Consider the following 16029-nt stretch of genomic DNA (forward strand, 5'->3'; position numbering starts at 1 on the left):
CTGAGAGCTGAGCTCTTGCCAAAAGTTGTCTTGTATATGTTTTAACCTCCTTAAGTAGGTGGCAAATTTGACTAATGTTTTTAATAGAGTAGTTGCAACTCAGTTACTTGTTACTGAGCTGTAGGCAGGGATTGGTGGGCATCAGAGTTTGGTGCTTGGGTGCTGGTGCAGAATTGGCATTCCTTGTAGCAGAAGGGAGAAGCTGGTGAGACTGGCAGCTTCAGATTTCACAGTTAACATGTATTTCTTGGAAACACAAGAGGCTGATAAGTTACTGTGACATTTTTAAAGTAGCCAGTCCTTAAATGTTCTTGAAGTAGTTTTTGAGAAAAATAAGGATTTATAATTGTAGCATTTTGTTACTATTAGCCCTGTCTGTTACCATGAACAGGTACAATTTCATGAAGGTATTCAGGCAAAGCGGCTGTACCTTTTTCTAGTCAGATGTGAGGTATGTGCCGTAAAAATCCATTAAGATTGAGCAGGAGCTATAAAACTTTTTCCTCTTATCTTTAGGTACATACATTTTGAATATTCTAAGTAAAGGCAACAAAGGGAACAACGCTAAGAAAAGTTGACAGTTTCTTTTTTTAAAAACCTGACTCTTTTAACGGGCAGAGAAGCATAGTTTGCTGCATATACAGCAATTGAGCGTACACTAGTATGTTTTTTGTTTTTTTTTTTTAGTTCAGGCAAATACTAAGTAAAAAACTTCACTGACATTATGCACTTATGTTCTGTTGCCAACTTCCTTACTATTTTTCACATGCTTCACACTTTTCATAGTTTCATCTTCTGGGGCACCGGTCTGACTATATTTTAACAGTTGCAGGGGGGGTGGGGGATGTCTCTGCAGTAAAGCTTTAGACAGATGAGATGAAAATTGATACCACTTATTTTATAGCAAATACTCCATGGTGCATGTATTTAACCATGAAAAGTCTCTAAGTTAATTAGGATGTATGTCTTCTTGATTCCCAGACAAGATCAGCTTTTTTATTGAAAAAGAAACAGTAGTTCTTACATAAATGAAAATGAGAAGTATGAGTTCAGCTACTGTGTTTAATTTGTACTTCTGCAGCGGCAGAACTTTAGGTTGGTCTTGGGGGTTTTTGTGTCCAATTGTATAAAAGAAAGTACCTTAAATAACTTGGACTTAAGAAATCTTACAGAATATCTTTTAATGGGGGTGGGAGGGTGTGTGTTTCTCTGGCTATTGTCACATAGCAATTGGTTCTACTAAGTCAGTTTAATATCCTGTTTAGATTTCTGCCTTTCAGAATGTCTTTGATTTTATATAGTATTTGAGTTTTTGATATGTTTATGTTCTTACAAAATACTTTGTATATGGTGATATAGAGTATTTTCTTAAAAAAACTATTTCTCTGCTTTTTGTGAGAGTGCAACTTTGCATGCTGGTGAGAAGTGTTCTAGGTTATGTGTGTAGCAGTGTTCTGAACAGCTGTACTCGAAAGCTTTCTCTGACATCTTCAGTGACTGTAGTGTTAAGAAAAATCCTTGGCTTAGTATCTTTATACATTATTTTTTTCCCCTCTTCTGTTTAATGAAGTAGTAATACTAAATTTATAATAATGCTCTTGGACTTCCCTTCTCCTCTTTAGATCTGAACCACAGTGGTCTAGGATCCCACTATGAAAATTCTCACTGGGGACCAGTCTCTTCAAATAGTGACTCCAGCACAAACTGGGATAAAGTTATTGTAGACGGCTCTGACAAAGAAGCATGGCCATCAATCACTGGCAGTGACCCAGAGTTGACATCAGAATGTATGGACACTGACTCTGCCTCTAGCTCTGGGTCAGAGAGAAACCTTGTTATAATGGCTTCAGGGAGCACAGGTGGTGAAAATGATGGCATTCGAAATGGCATTGGACATGGTTCTCAAAATAAGTTTGTGGTTGGTAGCAACAGCAATAATGTGGGCAATGGAAGTATTAATGGGCCGTGGGGTTTATCCCATGGAACCATAATAAGCACATGTCAAGTTTCTGTGGATGCTCCTGACAGCAAATCTGAAAGTAGCAACAATAGAATGAATGCTTGGGGCACCATAAACTCTTCATCAAATGGAGGGTTAAATCCAAGCACTTTGAATTCAAATGGCAACCATGGTGCCTGGCCTGTATTGGAGAACAATGGACATGCCCTGAAAGGGTCTGTAGGGAGTGGTAATCCTGGCACAAATATTCAGTGCAGTACCATAGGTCAGATATCTAATAGTCAGAGTATTAACTCTAAAGTGGGTGGTTCAGCCCATGGTTCCTGGGGAAGCCTTCAGGAAAATTGTGATTCTGAAGTAAATGGTACAAGGAAGATTTCATTCAGTGGGCAACCTCAAAACCTTAACACTGAAATGAATGGACCAAATAACACTACTAACTTTATGACCTCTAGTTTACCAAACTCTGCTGGTTCAGTGCAGATTAACGAACTGCCTAATAATACAGGGCATGGGGCCTGGCGTGTGAGCACAATGAATCATTCTCAGATTCAGGCCTCTCCAGTTACAAATGGCACTTCCATTTCTCATCTTAGCAATGGTGAGACGAAAAATGGTGGATCTTATGGTACTACATGGGGTGCCTATGGTTCTAATTACTCTGGAGACAAATGTTCAGGCGCAAACAGCCAAGCTAATGGTGACACTGTGAATGCAACTCTAATGCAGCCAGGCATTAGCGGGCCTGGCAGCACTAACTTTCAAATCAATGGGAATAAAGGAGGAGGGGTATGGGAGGCAGGGACAGTCAACTCCCAGAGTATGCCATGGGGAAGTGGAAACGGTGCAAGTGCTGGCGGGAGTAGAAGAGGATGGGGCAACCCTGCACAAAACACTGGCACTAACATTTCAAATGGGGAATGGAGTAAACTGCCTAGTAATCAGCATTCCAATGAAAGTGTGAATGGAAACAGCAGGAAGTTCACAAATGGATGGAAATCTACTGAGGAGGATGACCTTAACAGCCAGAGTTCTGCTGCTTCTCAGATAGCTGAGCAGAACAGCGCATGGGCCAAAACAGGTACGGGGGACAGTGAAGGTAGTTCGGAGAGCACTGGATGTCATGAAGACAGAGTAACTACAGAAGGACAGAATCGAGAGAGAAGGAAAGTTGACCAGCACGCATTACTCCAAAGTATAGTGAACAGAACTGACTTAGATCCACGTGTCCTTTCCAACTCTGGTTGGGGACAGACTCCAATCAAACAGAACACTGCCTGGGATACCGAAACATCACCAAGGGGTGAAAGAAAAACTGACAATGGGACAGAGGCCTGGGGAGGCTCTGTGACACAGACTTCCAGCTCAGGGGGATGTGTGGATAGACCTAGCCCTAATAATAATGATACCTCATCTGTATCAGGGTGGGGAGATCCAAAGTCTGCTACAAGGTGGGGAGACTCCAAAGGGTCAAACAGCCAAGGGGGGTGGGAAGAAGATTCTGCTGCTACAGTAGTGGTCAAGAGCAATCAATCTTGGGGAAGTGGCAAAGAGGAAAAGTCATCTTGGAATGACGCACAGAAGATCAAACAGGGATGGGTAGATGGACAAAAGGCCAGCCAGGGTTGGGCAGTTTCTGCCGGTGACAGCTGGGGGGAAAATTCAAGAAGTAACCATTGGGGTGAGGCTAAGAAATCCAGTTCAGGAGGTAGCGACAGTGACAGATCAGTGTCTGGTTGGAATGAGCCAGGTAAATCAAATTCTGTTACTTGGGGAGGTAATAATACAAACCCAAATAATTCTTCGGGATGGGATGAGCCTGCAAAGTCTAATCAGAACCAAGGCTGGGGAGACCCTCCTAAATCCAATCAGCCTCAAGGTTGGGGGGATTCATCAAAGCCAATCAACTCTCCAGAATGGAACAAACAAGATGTTGGCTCTTGGGGAGCACCATCTGCCACAAGCAAACCCCCAGGGTCAGGCTGGCTGGGTGGACCGATGCCGGCACCAGCAAAGGAGGAAGAACCCACTGGCTGGGAGGAGCCATCTCCTGAATCAATACGCCGCAAAATGGAAATTGATGATGGAACTTCTGCTTGGGGTGATCCAAGCAAATACAACTACAAAAATGTGAATATGTGGAATAAAAATGTCCCAAACAGTAGCAGCAGTTCAGACCAGCAAGCACAGGTACATCAGCAGCTACTGTCTTCAAGTGCCATGTCTAGCAAGGAGAGCAGTTCGGGTTCTGGTAAGACTTGGTTTTACGCAAATTTGTGTTTTCTGTTAATTGTAAAACAATTCTTCTGTTCTTGCTTCATATAACAATATTTTAGTTTTAAAGTGGAAAGGGAAAGGTGCCAATGATGTACCATTTTTATTTATACAAAAAAAGTAACAGCAGTGCTCATAGATGTTTGATATTTTTATACAGATTGGAAGATCTGTTCTACTTTTAAATAGCTTGAGTAATAAAGACTAGGCAGCTCTACTTGAATTCTGGGGTGTGGGAACACAGAGAAAATACTTAAAATGTATCTGAGGAACAAAAGTGATTTTCTTCATTTGATTCTAAACCAGTTAAAACTTAATGTTGCCAAAAAGCCCCCCCCCACCCCCGAAAAAGCATGAGCTGCTACAGGACAGAATGAAGGGTGATGGTTTTATATGGATTCAAGATCAGACTTTCTGATCTTGTTGTTTTGGGAGCAGTGAATAATGATGCTTGCAGATGAGCTTGCGTGGTGTTTATGGAAGTATTTTGTGCTCTGTCTTTTTTTCAACTGCAAAGAGGAGTAGCTTAAATATAATGAGCTCTTAGGAACTTAATATCTTAGAAATTTCTAATTATCAAAATGTAATTCTTCACATATGAAATTTGTACTTTTGTGATTTTTTTTTTTTATGGAACAGTTTACAGTTGTAATAATTACCTTCATACACAATGTAAATGTGTACTAATATGCTTCTTAATGTGTGTTATGGATCTAGAAAAGACAAAACACTTGAGTCTTTTTAGATAGCTTTTTAAGTCCTGTTTAAAAGCATGCCAATAACTCATACTGCTTTAAAAAGGTTGGGGAGAGCCTTCTACTCCAGCCACTACTGTAGATAATGGAACTTCAGCGTGGGGTAAACCCATGGATACTGGTACTAGCTGGGGAGAACCCATCAGCGATGCAGCAGGCACCTCTGGCTGGGGAAACGCTTCTCTTAGTCAACAGGCTTCAAATAAACCTGGTGAGTGCTTTCTGCGTCATCATTGAATGAAGGTATTTGAGGACAGTGAAATACCTCTATAGAAGCTTTACATTTTTGAGGGCTTTTTTGTCTTGAAGTAAACATGAAGCTAACTTCTGTGTTAAGGGCAGTCAGCTGCTACTGAAATGTTAATGTGCTGGATTTTTTTCGCAACCAGGGCCTAAATCTATGCAAGATAGTTGGTGTGGAGATGATATGCCATTGACAGGCAGTCGTCAGACCAGCTGGGAGGAAGAGGAGGATGTAGAGATTGGAATGTGGAACAGCAGTTCTTCACAAGAAGCTAACCCATCTTTAAATTGGCCACCATATATGAAAAAAATGCCCACAAAGGTAATGAGGAGGTTGAGTCAAAGTTTTTGCACTGTTGTCATTTCTAAAAGCCAAGTCAGAACGGATTGCTGCGCTGAGTGGAGTGCCATTAAGCTTTAATCTTCATTCATAACCTTTTATGATGTAATTTAAGCAGTAGGCAGTAAACATCATCTGAGCATCACAGGAATTCCTTTCTGTTTTTAAGGGAATAATGAAAGGTGGAAATAAGCAAGATGAAACATGGATCAATCCATTCATTAAGCAATTCACAAATCTCAGTTTTTCAGTAAGTATTTACCTTTACTTGGCTTTACCGCCTTCTTAGAGTGCTAGTTACAATGCACAAAGATTAAAATGCTTAATTGCCTTGTGTTCATTTTCATAGTATTTTTCTTTTTACTTCTGTTTGTCTCTTCTCTGTCACCCATCCCTTTTCTTTGCATCATCATTACAAAAAGACCTATTTATTGATAAAAAGTGTTTTTGTAAACACCACCCAGGTATTCATCCAGTAATCTGTTGTTTTACTTAATGTTACATAGGTGTTTTGGTGAAGATACCTGTTTTCAATTGGGTAACAACTAAAGGGAGAAGATGCTTTAAAATAGCATCTGATTTGTCTTGATTTTTTTTCTTGCAGGTTTGAATTGAAATCATGTATGTGAATCTCTTTGTTTTAGCTTTTAAAGATATTATGATTAAATAATTATGATTCATTTTATTACTTCAGAGAGAATCACCAGAAGAAACCATACAGAGCAATAAGATGGACATGTCTGGAGGTAAAAATAGAACCACCTAGCTGGCTTTTATTGCTTTCCTTTCCAGTCTCTCTTTTAGTTTATTTAGTTTGTAAATTACCTTTTAAAAACTATATTTAATAAATATAGTTAAATACATGTTTCCCTAAAGAAAAGGGATACCCTTGTAGAGAAAAAAATGTGTGAATGTGAGTCATGCTACACACCTGAATCACCTGGTTGCTATAGTAATATTATCCATAAATCAAGCTAAGCTTATATATATTAAGCTGACATGAAAGAATGTTTTCAGGGTGTGGTGGGTTTGTTTCTTGTAATATAAGTATCTAGATTGCCTTCTGGATACCTTCACTAAATATAAACAGAAATGTTCCAAATGCCACACTCGCTCATTGTGGTTCATTCTTGGAAGCACATTTTCAGTTCTAAGAACTAAATTAATACTGAGCAATTATTTTAGAAACGTTTAAACCTGAATGTAAAATGACTTGTGAGGAGTTTTATTTTTATTTGAATCCATTGACTGTTATGATTCCTCTAGCAAATCAAAAATAGTATAATTCTTTAATACATTAATAACAATATATTATAATTTTAGAATATTTAATTAAAAGTAATTGTAGCATTGTAGTTTTTATTGTAGTTGCACTTTTTTATTCAAGTTTAAAATTGGGTATTTTCATTTTTGGACTCATAGTCTATTGTGTAAAGAAATTGTCCTTTGAATTTTAGATTTTAATATTAATGACAAGCCTCATTTAAATTATTTCAATTTTTTTAATTTGAATTTAAAACATTTGCTTGGAAAGTAATTCTCTTGCACTGCATGCAGTGAATTATTAAATGGACTCCTTTACTACTGCTTATATTTTAATCTTCTAGCTTGCCTAGTGGAATTAATGATAAAAGAGAACTTAAAATTTGCTTTTAATAAACACAAATATTTTAAATTTGTGAGGTTTGGTTGTTCTGTGTGGGTTTGGTTTTTTTTTTTGGCTAAATAGTTTTTTTTCCCCTCAAAAGGAAAGGCCTCAAAAGGCCTCTGAAATATTACACAAATGTAGGGGATGTGATAAAGATACTACTTCAAAGCCAAGATAATGCTTATTGCTACTAAAAAAAAAAAAGTGGCATTCACAACTGGAAGCTCAAGTTTAAAGAATTATACTTTCTTGTTTTTAAGAGAAAACTGAGAAGAGTATTTTTGTGAAGCCTAGCAAAATCTGTTGACACTTTGCTGATTCCAAGTTTTAAGTTGTCTGTAGCCATCAATTCATAGTGTTTCCTTTCCCTTTTCAGTAAAACCCGGAGAGTTGAAAGCTAAAATGATATTTTCTTTTATTAGTATCTAGCTTGAGAGCAATACTAGTTCAGCCCTTCATAACATAAACTGGTTTCTGGTGCGTCTGGAAAACTGAATAATCTTTCATTCAATGTTGTAGTCACATCTCTCACCTTTTCTTAGGGTTATTGCAAGATAAGCGAATGGAGATGGATAAGCATGGCCTCAGTGTTGGAGATTACAATCGTGTGGTTGGAAAAGGCCCTGGTTCTCGTCCTCAAATTTCCAAAGAGTCTTCCATGGATCGCGGTCCTTACTTTGATAAGGTTAGTAGGTGTCTTACTGGTGGACACTTCTAAACTTCTTTGACTCTGCATTCTAAGTAGTTACCTGTGTGCTCCTTAGCTTTCTGCATTTAGTGGAGAAGAAAGTTAGGGCTTTCTTGTTAATCCATGAGATAAGTTTTGTTCTTTTTAACTTACTGATATGTAATACTAAGCACTTTCTGTAGCCCATTTGCAGTGCAAATGACTAACCTGATCTCTTTTGTTTTCTGCCTATTTCCTGCTGGTGCTGGACTGTCATGTGACTCTTCCCTTCTGTTCCTGGCAATGGTTTCTCCCTTCTGCTTGCTTGCTGGCTGGTTGTTGCGCATCGGTTTGTCTGTCCAATCAGGATGGCATTGTAGCAGACGAGTCCCAAAACATGCAGTTTATGTCCAATCAAAACATGAAGCTTCCCCCTTCAAATAATGCACTACCTAACCAAGCCCTTGGCTCCCTAGCAGGGCTGGGTATGCAAAACTTGAATTCTGTTAGACAGGTAAGGCTGTGTGCATATCCTTGGCATGTTACTTGACAGCATTTAATACCTTTTGATATAACATACTAGCTGCCTATGTGATTGATATGTGTTTAACTTCTAATTCAAATGCATAGGGGTGGGAGAAGCAGCAGAAGAGGTTTATTGTCACTAACTGTCCATCCTTTCCCCAGAATGGCAATCCCAGTATGTTTGGTGTTGGTAATATAGCAGCACAGCCCAGGAGCATGCAGCAGCCTCCAGCACAACCTCTTAATTCATCTCAGCCTAATCCACGTGCTCAAGTGCCTCCTCCATTACTGTCCCCTCAGGTAATTGAGTGCATAAAACGTTCTGTGTATAAACTACCAAAGTGCTGCTTTAGAAAATTGTTTTTTGTTTATTGGTGTTGCTGATACTTATTCTGTAAATATTTGAAAACATATTTGGCTTGAAGAGTGTTTCAGAAACTAGGCAACTGTTGACCAGAGGTTGTAATATTCTACAGCTAGTGTAACTAACTGCAAATTACTGTCAGTCACTCTTCATACTGGTCTGTTTTGCAGGTTCCGGTATCATTACTGAAGTATGCACCAAACAACGGTGGCCTGAGCCCACTTTTTGGCCCACAACAGGTAGCCATGTTGAATCAACTGTCCCAGTTAAACCAGCTTTCTCAGATCTCCCAGTTACAGGTAAGCTAACAAAGCTAGTCACTCTGTGTTTTGTTTGAAAGTCTAAGTAGAGACTTACGTCAGCTATAAACTGTTCTTAAAAAAACACCACAAAACACTGTCTCCTAGCGGTTGTTGGCTCAGCAGCAAAAAGCGCAGAATCAAAGAAGCATGCCTTCTGGTGGTCGTCAACAGCAGGAGCAGCAGGTAAATAAATACGTTTATTATTAACTTTTCAAACTATCTTTAAAAACTGTTTTTCATCTTGAGCTGCATTTCTTGTTACAAATTATATTAAAGTGTGCAAGAGTGAATGGGATTTTAAAGGACAAGCTTTAAAGGAGTGACTTAGCTTAATGCTGGGGTTTTGCTGTGCCGAGATGCACGGAGCACAAAGATGCATTTCATTGTCTGTCTTTAAATGTGGAAAAGCTTTTGCCTATTTATATTGTAACTGCTCTGTTTTTTTAAGGGTCGATCTCTTAGTATGCAGCAACAGATGATGCAACAGTCCCGTCAGCTTGATCCAAACCTGTTAATGAAGCAGCAAACTCCACCCTCTCAACAGCAGTCACTCCATCAACCCACCATGAAATCTTTCCTTGAGAATGTCATACCCCATGCTACTCCTGAGCTACAAAAAGGGCCATCACCAATAAATGCATTCAGCAGCTTCCCTATAGGTGGGTTTCTCCATGCTAATTTCATACAGTCAATTCATCCTTATGTGACACACAGCCTTTCTTTTCACGTTGCCTGCCTCCTCTGAAAACAATAGTGATTGTAATCCTGTTAACACTTACGATTTTAATGGAAGAAGTAATTCTTTGTGGGGCTTATCCGGTTATCTTTGTTCACCAATGCACTTTTTTCACAAGTGCACTCGTGCCCAGAAGTTGACTGTCTGTATTTCAGTGCAAAATGCTTTACATTCTTAAAGAATGTCTGTCTCCTTTTGGTTCTTTTTTATCCTCTGGGTCCGGAGGATGATACAAAGTCCTTTTGCAGTTATGATTCCTGGAGCTAAAAGACTTTTGGAAGTAGAATCCATACAAAGAATCCATTGATGTGGTCTCATTTCTTTGGATTTCAAAAACATTTTCAATGAATCTGGAATTGCATAGGTAGAACAAAATATTAATTTCCCTTTTAGAGGTTTTGTCCAGGAAAGAAAGCTTTTAGCTCTGCATTTTTAAAGAATAGTTGTCTCATTTCAGGCAAAATGTCTGAACATTTATAAATACAAATATTTCCTGTTTCTTTCTCCCTACATTTCCAGGCTTCTGTCCAATTTCTACTTCAGAAATTCCAGGCTTGTATATTTTCTCCTTACTTTAGGTCCCTTTTTAATGCTATCGTATACTTACTACAACTGTATACCATTTACCTCTTGTTCCTTATCCCTATTTTTTTCCTCCTCTTCAGTTTGCTTTTCTTCTACATTATTCTAATTAGGTCGTTTCTGTTGGGCTGATTTCCTTTGCATTCTCATTGCCCTTTGTAGAAAAGTTTGTTTTATAGAGACTGCTGCTGAAATCCTTGTGCTTATAGGTGGAGTGTTATGGAGCCAGTGGGTCGGTGCAGGCCATGCTGTTGCACTGCATGTGGCACACTGGAATTTTGCTTGTGGCCAGTCTTAAGTCCAGCCTGCTGCTTAATAGTTGCTGCTGATGATTGGCATCAAGATCTAACTACTGCTTTGATTTGAAGGGCAAGGCATAAAAATTAAGTTTGTTTAGCTATTAGAGACACTGTGTTAGGCCTAATGAAAGGAATATTTAACTTTCTTGCCAAATTTCATGCTGAGTAATTGCATCCTTCCTATGTTAGGTTCCTTGCTGTTTCATTTCTTGAGTTGAATTGTTGTATACTATTGTTAAACAGCAGCTTTCTCACCTTAATCATTGCCACATTTCAGGAACCTGCAGTATATGTAAGATTGCTTTGAGATCCCTCAGGAATCTGCTGCAGTATACGTAAGAATTCTTTGGGATGCCTTTGGAGTAGTACTGTATAGCGATATAAGCTAGTGGAGCCACACTCAATCCACAAATAAAAGCTTAAGGGTAGAAATAGTAAGTTGCTGGAATTTCTTCACCCTTTAGTGAAAAACTGAGTCAAGAGGAGTATTGGTAGCATCCTCCAAGTGCACAAAGTATAGTAGTATAGTCATGCGAGAAGGAAGCTGAACTTGCCGAGTTGTCTTCTGGAAAATCTTGCAGGTATGTTCTTTTCTCCACATTCTAATACTAGCATCAGGAGACCTAGCAACGAAAGCAGGGAGGTCTTGTTTACGTTCTGAGGAACTGGATTTGTCGAGATTCACTAGATGTATGTTCGTCAAAAGCAGAGATTGGGGGCGGATCGGGGGTGTCCTTCTCTCTAGTTGATCAGTGCTGCAGTCACATCCTGATTCATTTATAGAATTAAGTATTTCTAATATTAAAAATACCTTTTTCTGCCAAATAGTGAGTATAGCTGAACAATATGAAATCTTCCACAATTGGATATGAAAAATTACTTCTGGGAAGACTGTTTACATTCTAGGTTATGGCCAGGGACTGATGTTCATCCCTCAGTCCACAGGTTTCAAATACGGAGTGGTGGACATGGATCCGTGCCTGCCAAGGGGCTGGCATTAGCCTTATCAGCTTGTGATCTTTTGAACCCTTTTTTTAGAGGTCTGTCTTCTGCAACCTTCTTCAGAGTTAGAAGAAAGGTTATTGTTGTGCACAGGTTATTGCTCTGACAACAGCAAAATGCCAGAGGGAGAGGTGTCAGAAACTGGATTGATTGGGCTTTTCCTTTTTTCTGTTTCAGCTGTTGATAGTTACTGTATTTCTTAAAACTCAGCTGTCCTGTTACAAGGCACTTTCTCTGAGGCTTTTCAAGAGGCTGCTTTTCTGGCATCAACATCTGCTCATGCCTTTAAGAAAAACAAACAAAAAACCCAACCAAACAAAAACAAACCAGCTTCTATATGGCAGTGAATATTGACTAGGGAACAAAATTAAGCATTAGTTTCCAGTGCTGAATGAAGGTGTTTCTAGTAGAGATTTGAGAAGTTCCCTATGTGTCTCTGGCCCTAAGTTAAAATGTTGTAGTGGTTTATTTTCAGAAATGAAGTAAATGGATCTGAAGGGCTGGAAATGTAACCAGGTATGGTTGTGAATGAAGGATTCCTACAGACCTGGAAAGAGAGCAGGCATGCCAGAGTGAAAAGCGTGGGCACATTGTTCAAGCCCAGAGTAGCTGGTCCTCACAGGTATTTGGACTGGCATTTGGGTTGGCATTGTGTTGATTCTCTGGCAGATACACATTTTGAAATACAGACAACAGCTTAGAACAGGAGAAGACAAGTTTTGTTTGTTTTCTTTTGCTGTAGTTTTAAGTGTTCAGTGTGAACAGGATAAATAGAGGAGGGGAGTAGTATGACTTGTGCAGTTCCATCCGTGCTAGTGTGGTTCACAAGCTGGCGAGGTGTCCTGTTGAACAGCCCAAATAAGAATGGGAATGAGGTTGTAACTGTACATAACTTTTGCTGAATAGGAATGAGTACAGACACACCCTCCTGCTGAGAAAAGTATCTTTTATAACTGAGCGTAGCTCTTCAAAGTACAGCTCCTCTTCTACTTTGTACAGATAAGATCAGTTGTTATGCTGGTGCTAGACTGGTGGTGTAAACATCTAAAAAATGTGGCATTTCTATTTTAGTTTCTCTTAACTTCCTCAATGGCTTCTTCCACTTCCATTTTTGCATGAAAACATCAGCTGAGAACTTCAGAGTGCTTTGCATTGCTTAGCATAGCTTCTGTCTGTAGTAGGTTCACTCTATTAAATGCTAGAATGTTTCTCAAAAACAGAGACTTGGAAGCATGAAATAACCATAGTAATATGCTGTTAAATGTTTATTAGGACAATAGTGGCAATTAGCAGAAGAAAAATATTTGGTCTGTATTTCATAAGCTATATATGTTTTTAGGAATGAACTCAAACTTGAATGTAAACATGGATATGAACAGTATTAAAGAGCCACAATCTCGATTGAGGAAATGGACTACAGTAGACAGCATTTCTGTGAACACATCGTTAGAGCAAAACTCCAGCAAACATGGTATGTTAAAAGTGTCACTAAGTAGCATTTGACATTACACATCAGATTTTCACGTTCTGTGTATAAAATGCAGGTTCGCTATATTTAGGCCTGTAGTTGTAACTACTGTGTTGCTTGTAGCTGTCAGAATTTGTATTGTGTTGTCTGTGCCAAACTTGCTGCTTGTCTTGTACAGCAGCCCAATGCTTTCTTGAATGTTTTTACTTACAGAAGTGATCTTGTGATGAGATTTAGTAGAAATGTTGTGCAGAATTCCTTTTTTAACCAGACTTTAAGTGTGACTATTGCTACTAGTTTTATCTTAATCTGGATTGGAATGCTTCATATATGTTTAAACCAGAAGCTTTTGATTTTCTAGCTTTCTTCTTCCCCCCCCCCCCCGCTGGCCTTAAGGTGATTTATGGGGATTTAACGCTGTATGCACGCATTCTGGTCATGTCTGACATTTTTACTTACAGGTTTTGGTTATGAATGTATACGTTTGCATTCTAAAAATGGGGAGAGCTTAGAAGGGATAGGCTAGTACCATTGCTGTACTTGGTTTTAGAGGAGGCGGACTTGGTTGCTTCATATTTCATTTCAGTAATCAGGATTCATATGACATTACAACTGTTTCAGTTGCTTGAAATCTCATCCAGTTAAAATTTGAGTCTATGCATGAAGGTTCTGTGTCTAAAGATAGTGATAAAATGTCTCCAGTCTCCTATTACTGTTCGGTCTTCAGATTGTTTGGATATTTTTAGATTTGTCAGCTGTTTTACTACTATGAAATGACTTGCTGCCGTAAGCATCTAGTGGAGATACCCTGCTACTGCACTTCTGAACTTCATCTGATTGTTACAGATGAACAGAATTCAGAAATGTTGGTGTTACTTCAGCTGTAGGTAATGTTTTCTGAGGAGTGGTAGTAGGAATTTGATTATTTGAACTCCATATTGCATTGACTCACTAGTAAAAGCCATTTATTCCCTCAGAACTGTAGAATATCTTTGGCTTTGCTGTGTAATAACTTTTGAACTTCTCCTTACAGGACTTGCACAGAATCAAATAATTGTGTACAGTGCTTTCATTCCTTGCTCTTCCTCCAGTGATCCCCCCACCCCCGGAACATGAGTAGAATTTACAGAGCTGTGCAGTAGCTAAAGATCCTTCAGATTTTGTAGATGTTTATTCCAAGAGCCCTCCCATCACGGAATATATTAGTCAGTAATACTACCCTGTTATCCAGTTGGGGTCTCTCAGAATGTTCTTATGCTCTTGAATTAATATTTTACTTAAATTTAATAAGTATACTATTTTAATGAGATGATTTCATGGGAGATTATTCTTATGGTTTTCTCCTGAATTATGCAGAGACATTTTGTTGTAGAGTATATAATCCTGTATGACTTCCTATGTAACTTGACATCGTAAGAGGACAGTATGCTGCTATGTATTTCATGAATGCTTTACATGGGCATGTTTTTATATATATGTAGGTATATAAAAAAAATAGAAAAATTGGCTAGATAGATAGAAAAATAGAAAAATATTTGATGACTTTTTTCTTTTAATTAGGTGCTATTTCAAGTGGTTTTAGGCTGGAAGAGTCTCCATTTGTTCCATATGACTTTATGAACAGCAGTAATTCACCAGCCAGTCCTCCTGGATCTATTGGGGATGGCTGGCCCCGTGCCAAATCGCCTAATGGCTCTAGCAGTGTTAACTGGCCACCAGGTACGCGCCAGTGCTTACTCTTTGCGTGGTTCTTACTGCTTAGCTGTGTTTCTTCTGTGTTCCTTGGTCATTACATGTGGGGGGGGCAGGGAAACAGCCTACAGAAAAGCATTAAGGGTGCGTTTTTAGTAGATCGAAATTGAGAGCAGTAGTTTTATTGTACAAAGAGAAGTATATCTCGCTGCTTTGAGATTTTACCCTGGCAAGACGTGACCAGAAAAACTAGAAATGAAGTGAATAAAGTGAAAAGAAGACTAAATTAAGTCAATTAAATGCTTAAAAGGTTTTGGATTTTTAGTCATTAAGAGATGTATTGTTTAGACAGCTGTTTCCTGTTCAAAAAAAAAAAAAATCAAAACAAGCTTATTTTCTGAATCTCTATTCCTAGAGTTTCGTCCTGGTGAGCCATGGAAAGGTTATCCAAACATCGACCCTGAAACTGACCCTTACGTCACTCCTGGCAGTGTCATAAACAATCTTTCAATTAATACTGTGCGGGAAGTTGACCACCTCAGGGACAGGAACAGTGGTATGTTCAGATGCTACATTTTCTAATTGTGTACTAATCTTCCTTCAGTCACATAGAGAGACTGTTTACTTGGAGATGTGCTTGCTACTTGCTCGTCTCCTTGTTTATCTTTTGTACTGTGGATTTCACGGCTGAAAAGCTCATCTTTGGCTCAAGCACTGCTACTTGATGCAGTGCAACAGATATTCCAAGAATGCGGGTAGAGTGAGCAAACGCTGCTGATCTGCATTCTGATGTAATTCTGTGCACAGAGAGGCAGTGTGTTTGAAAGTAGGCAACCAAAACTTGGCAGTCTAGCCATGGCAGTAATGTAACTAGCTTTGCTTGCAGTGAGTGCAGGGTGCTTCCCGCTGTTGAGCGTGCTTGCCACCACATGCCTTTGGATCAAGGCTGAGGACTGAGAAGAGTGGAGGAGATCCCTCGTCTGACTGTGCAGACGTGTTCAGTCTGGACTACGAGTCATGCCTTTTAATTTTATTGCATTTGTGGTGCACTGTGCTGTGACTGACTTCTGTCTTTATAGGGTCATCCTCATCTTTGAACACCACGCTGCCTTCAACTAGTGCCTGGTCATCCATTCGTGCCTCCAACTACAATGTTTCCCTCAGCAGTACAG

At 39.2% G+C, this 16029-nt stretch overlaps 1 protein-coding gene across 10 annotated transcripts in view; it reads left to right on the forward strand.

Moving 5' to 3' along the window:
- TNRC6A (trinucleotide repeat containing adaptor 6A) overlaps nt 1–16029 on the forward strand; it is a 97029-nt gene that overhangs the window by 76487 nt on the left and 4513 nt on the right. For 9 of the 10 annotated variants that reach the window (XM_075165608.1, XM_075165600.1, XM_075165601.1 and 6 more), the window contains 14 exons: nt 1623–4211; nt 5036–5200; nt 5379–5554; nt 5742–5822; nt 6267–6318; nt 7763–7905; nt 8575–8712; nt 8947–9075; nt 9184–9261; nt 9527–9737; nt 13037–13168; nt 14726–14884; nt 15273–15413; nt 15937–16029. The exon at nt 15937–16029 is cut by the window's right edge and continues 15 nt beyond it. In XM_075165608.1, coding sequence (XP_075021709.1) covers nt 1623–4211; nt 5036–5200; nt 5379–5554; nt 5742–5822; nt 6267–6318; nt 7763–7905; nt 8575–8712; nt 8947–9075; nt 9184–9261; nt 9527–9737; nt 13037–13168; nt 14726–14884; nt 15273–15413; nt 15937–16029 — 4287 coding nt within the window. The remainder of the gene's footprint in view (nt 1–1622; nt 4212–5035; nt 5201–5378; nt 5555–5741; nt 5823–6266; nt 6319–7762; nt 7906–8574; nt 8713–8946; nt 9076–9183; nt 9262–9526; nt 9738–13036; nt 13169–14725; nt 14885–15272; nt 15414–15936) is intronic. The other variant, XM_075165604.1, reaches the window with a different exon arrangement.

This window comes from Calonectris borealis, chromosome 16 (genome assembly GCF_964195595.1).
Source record: "Calonectris borealis chromosome 16, bCalBor7.hap1.2, whole genome shotgun sequence".
NCBI classification, from domain to species: Eukaryota; Metazoa; Chordata; class Aves; order Procellariiformes; family Procellariidae; genus Calonectris; species Calonectris borealis.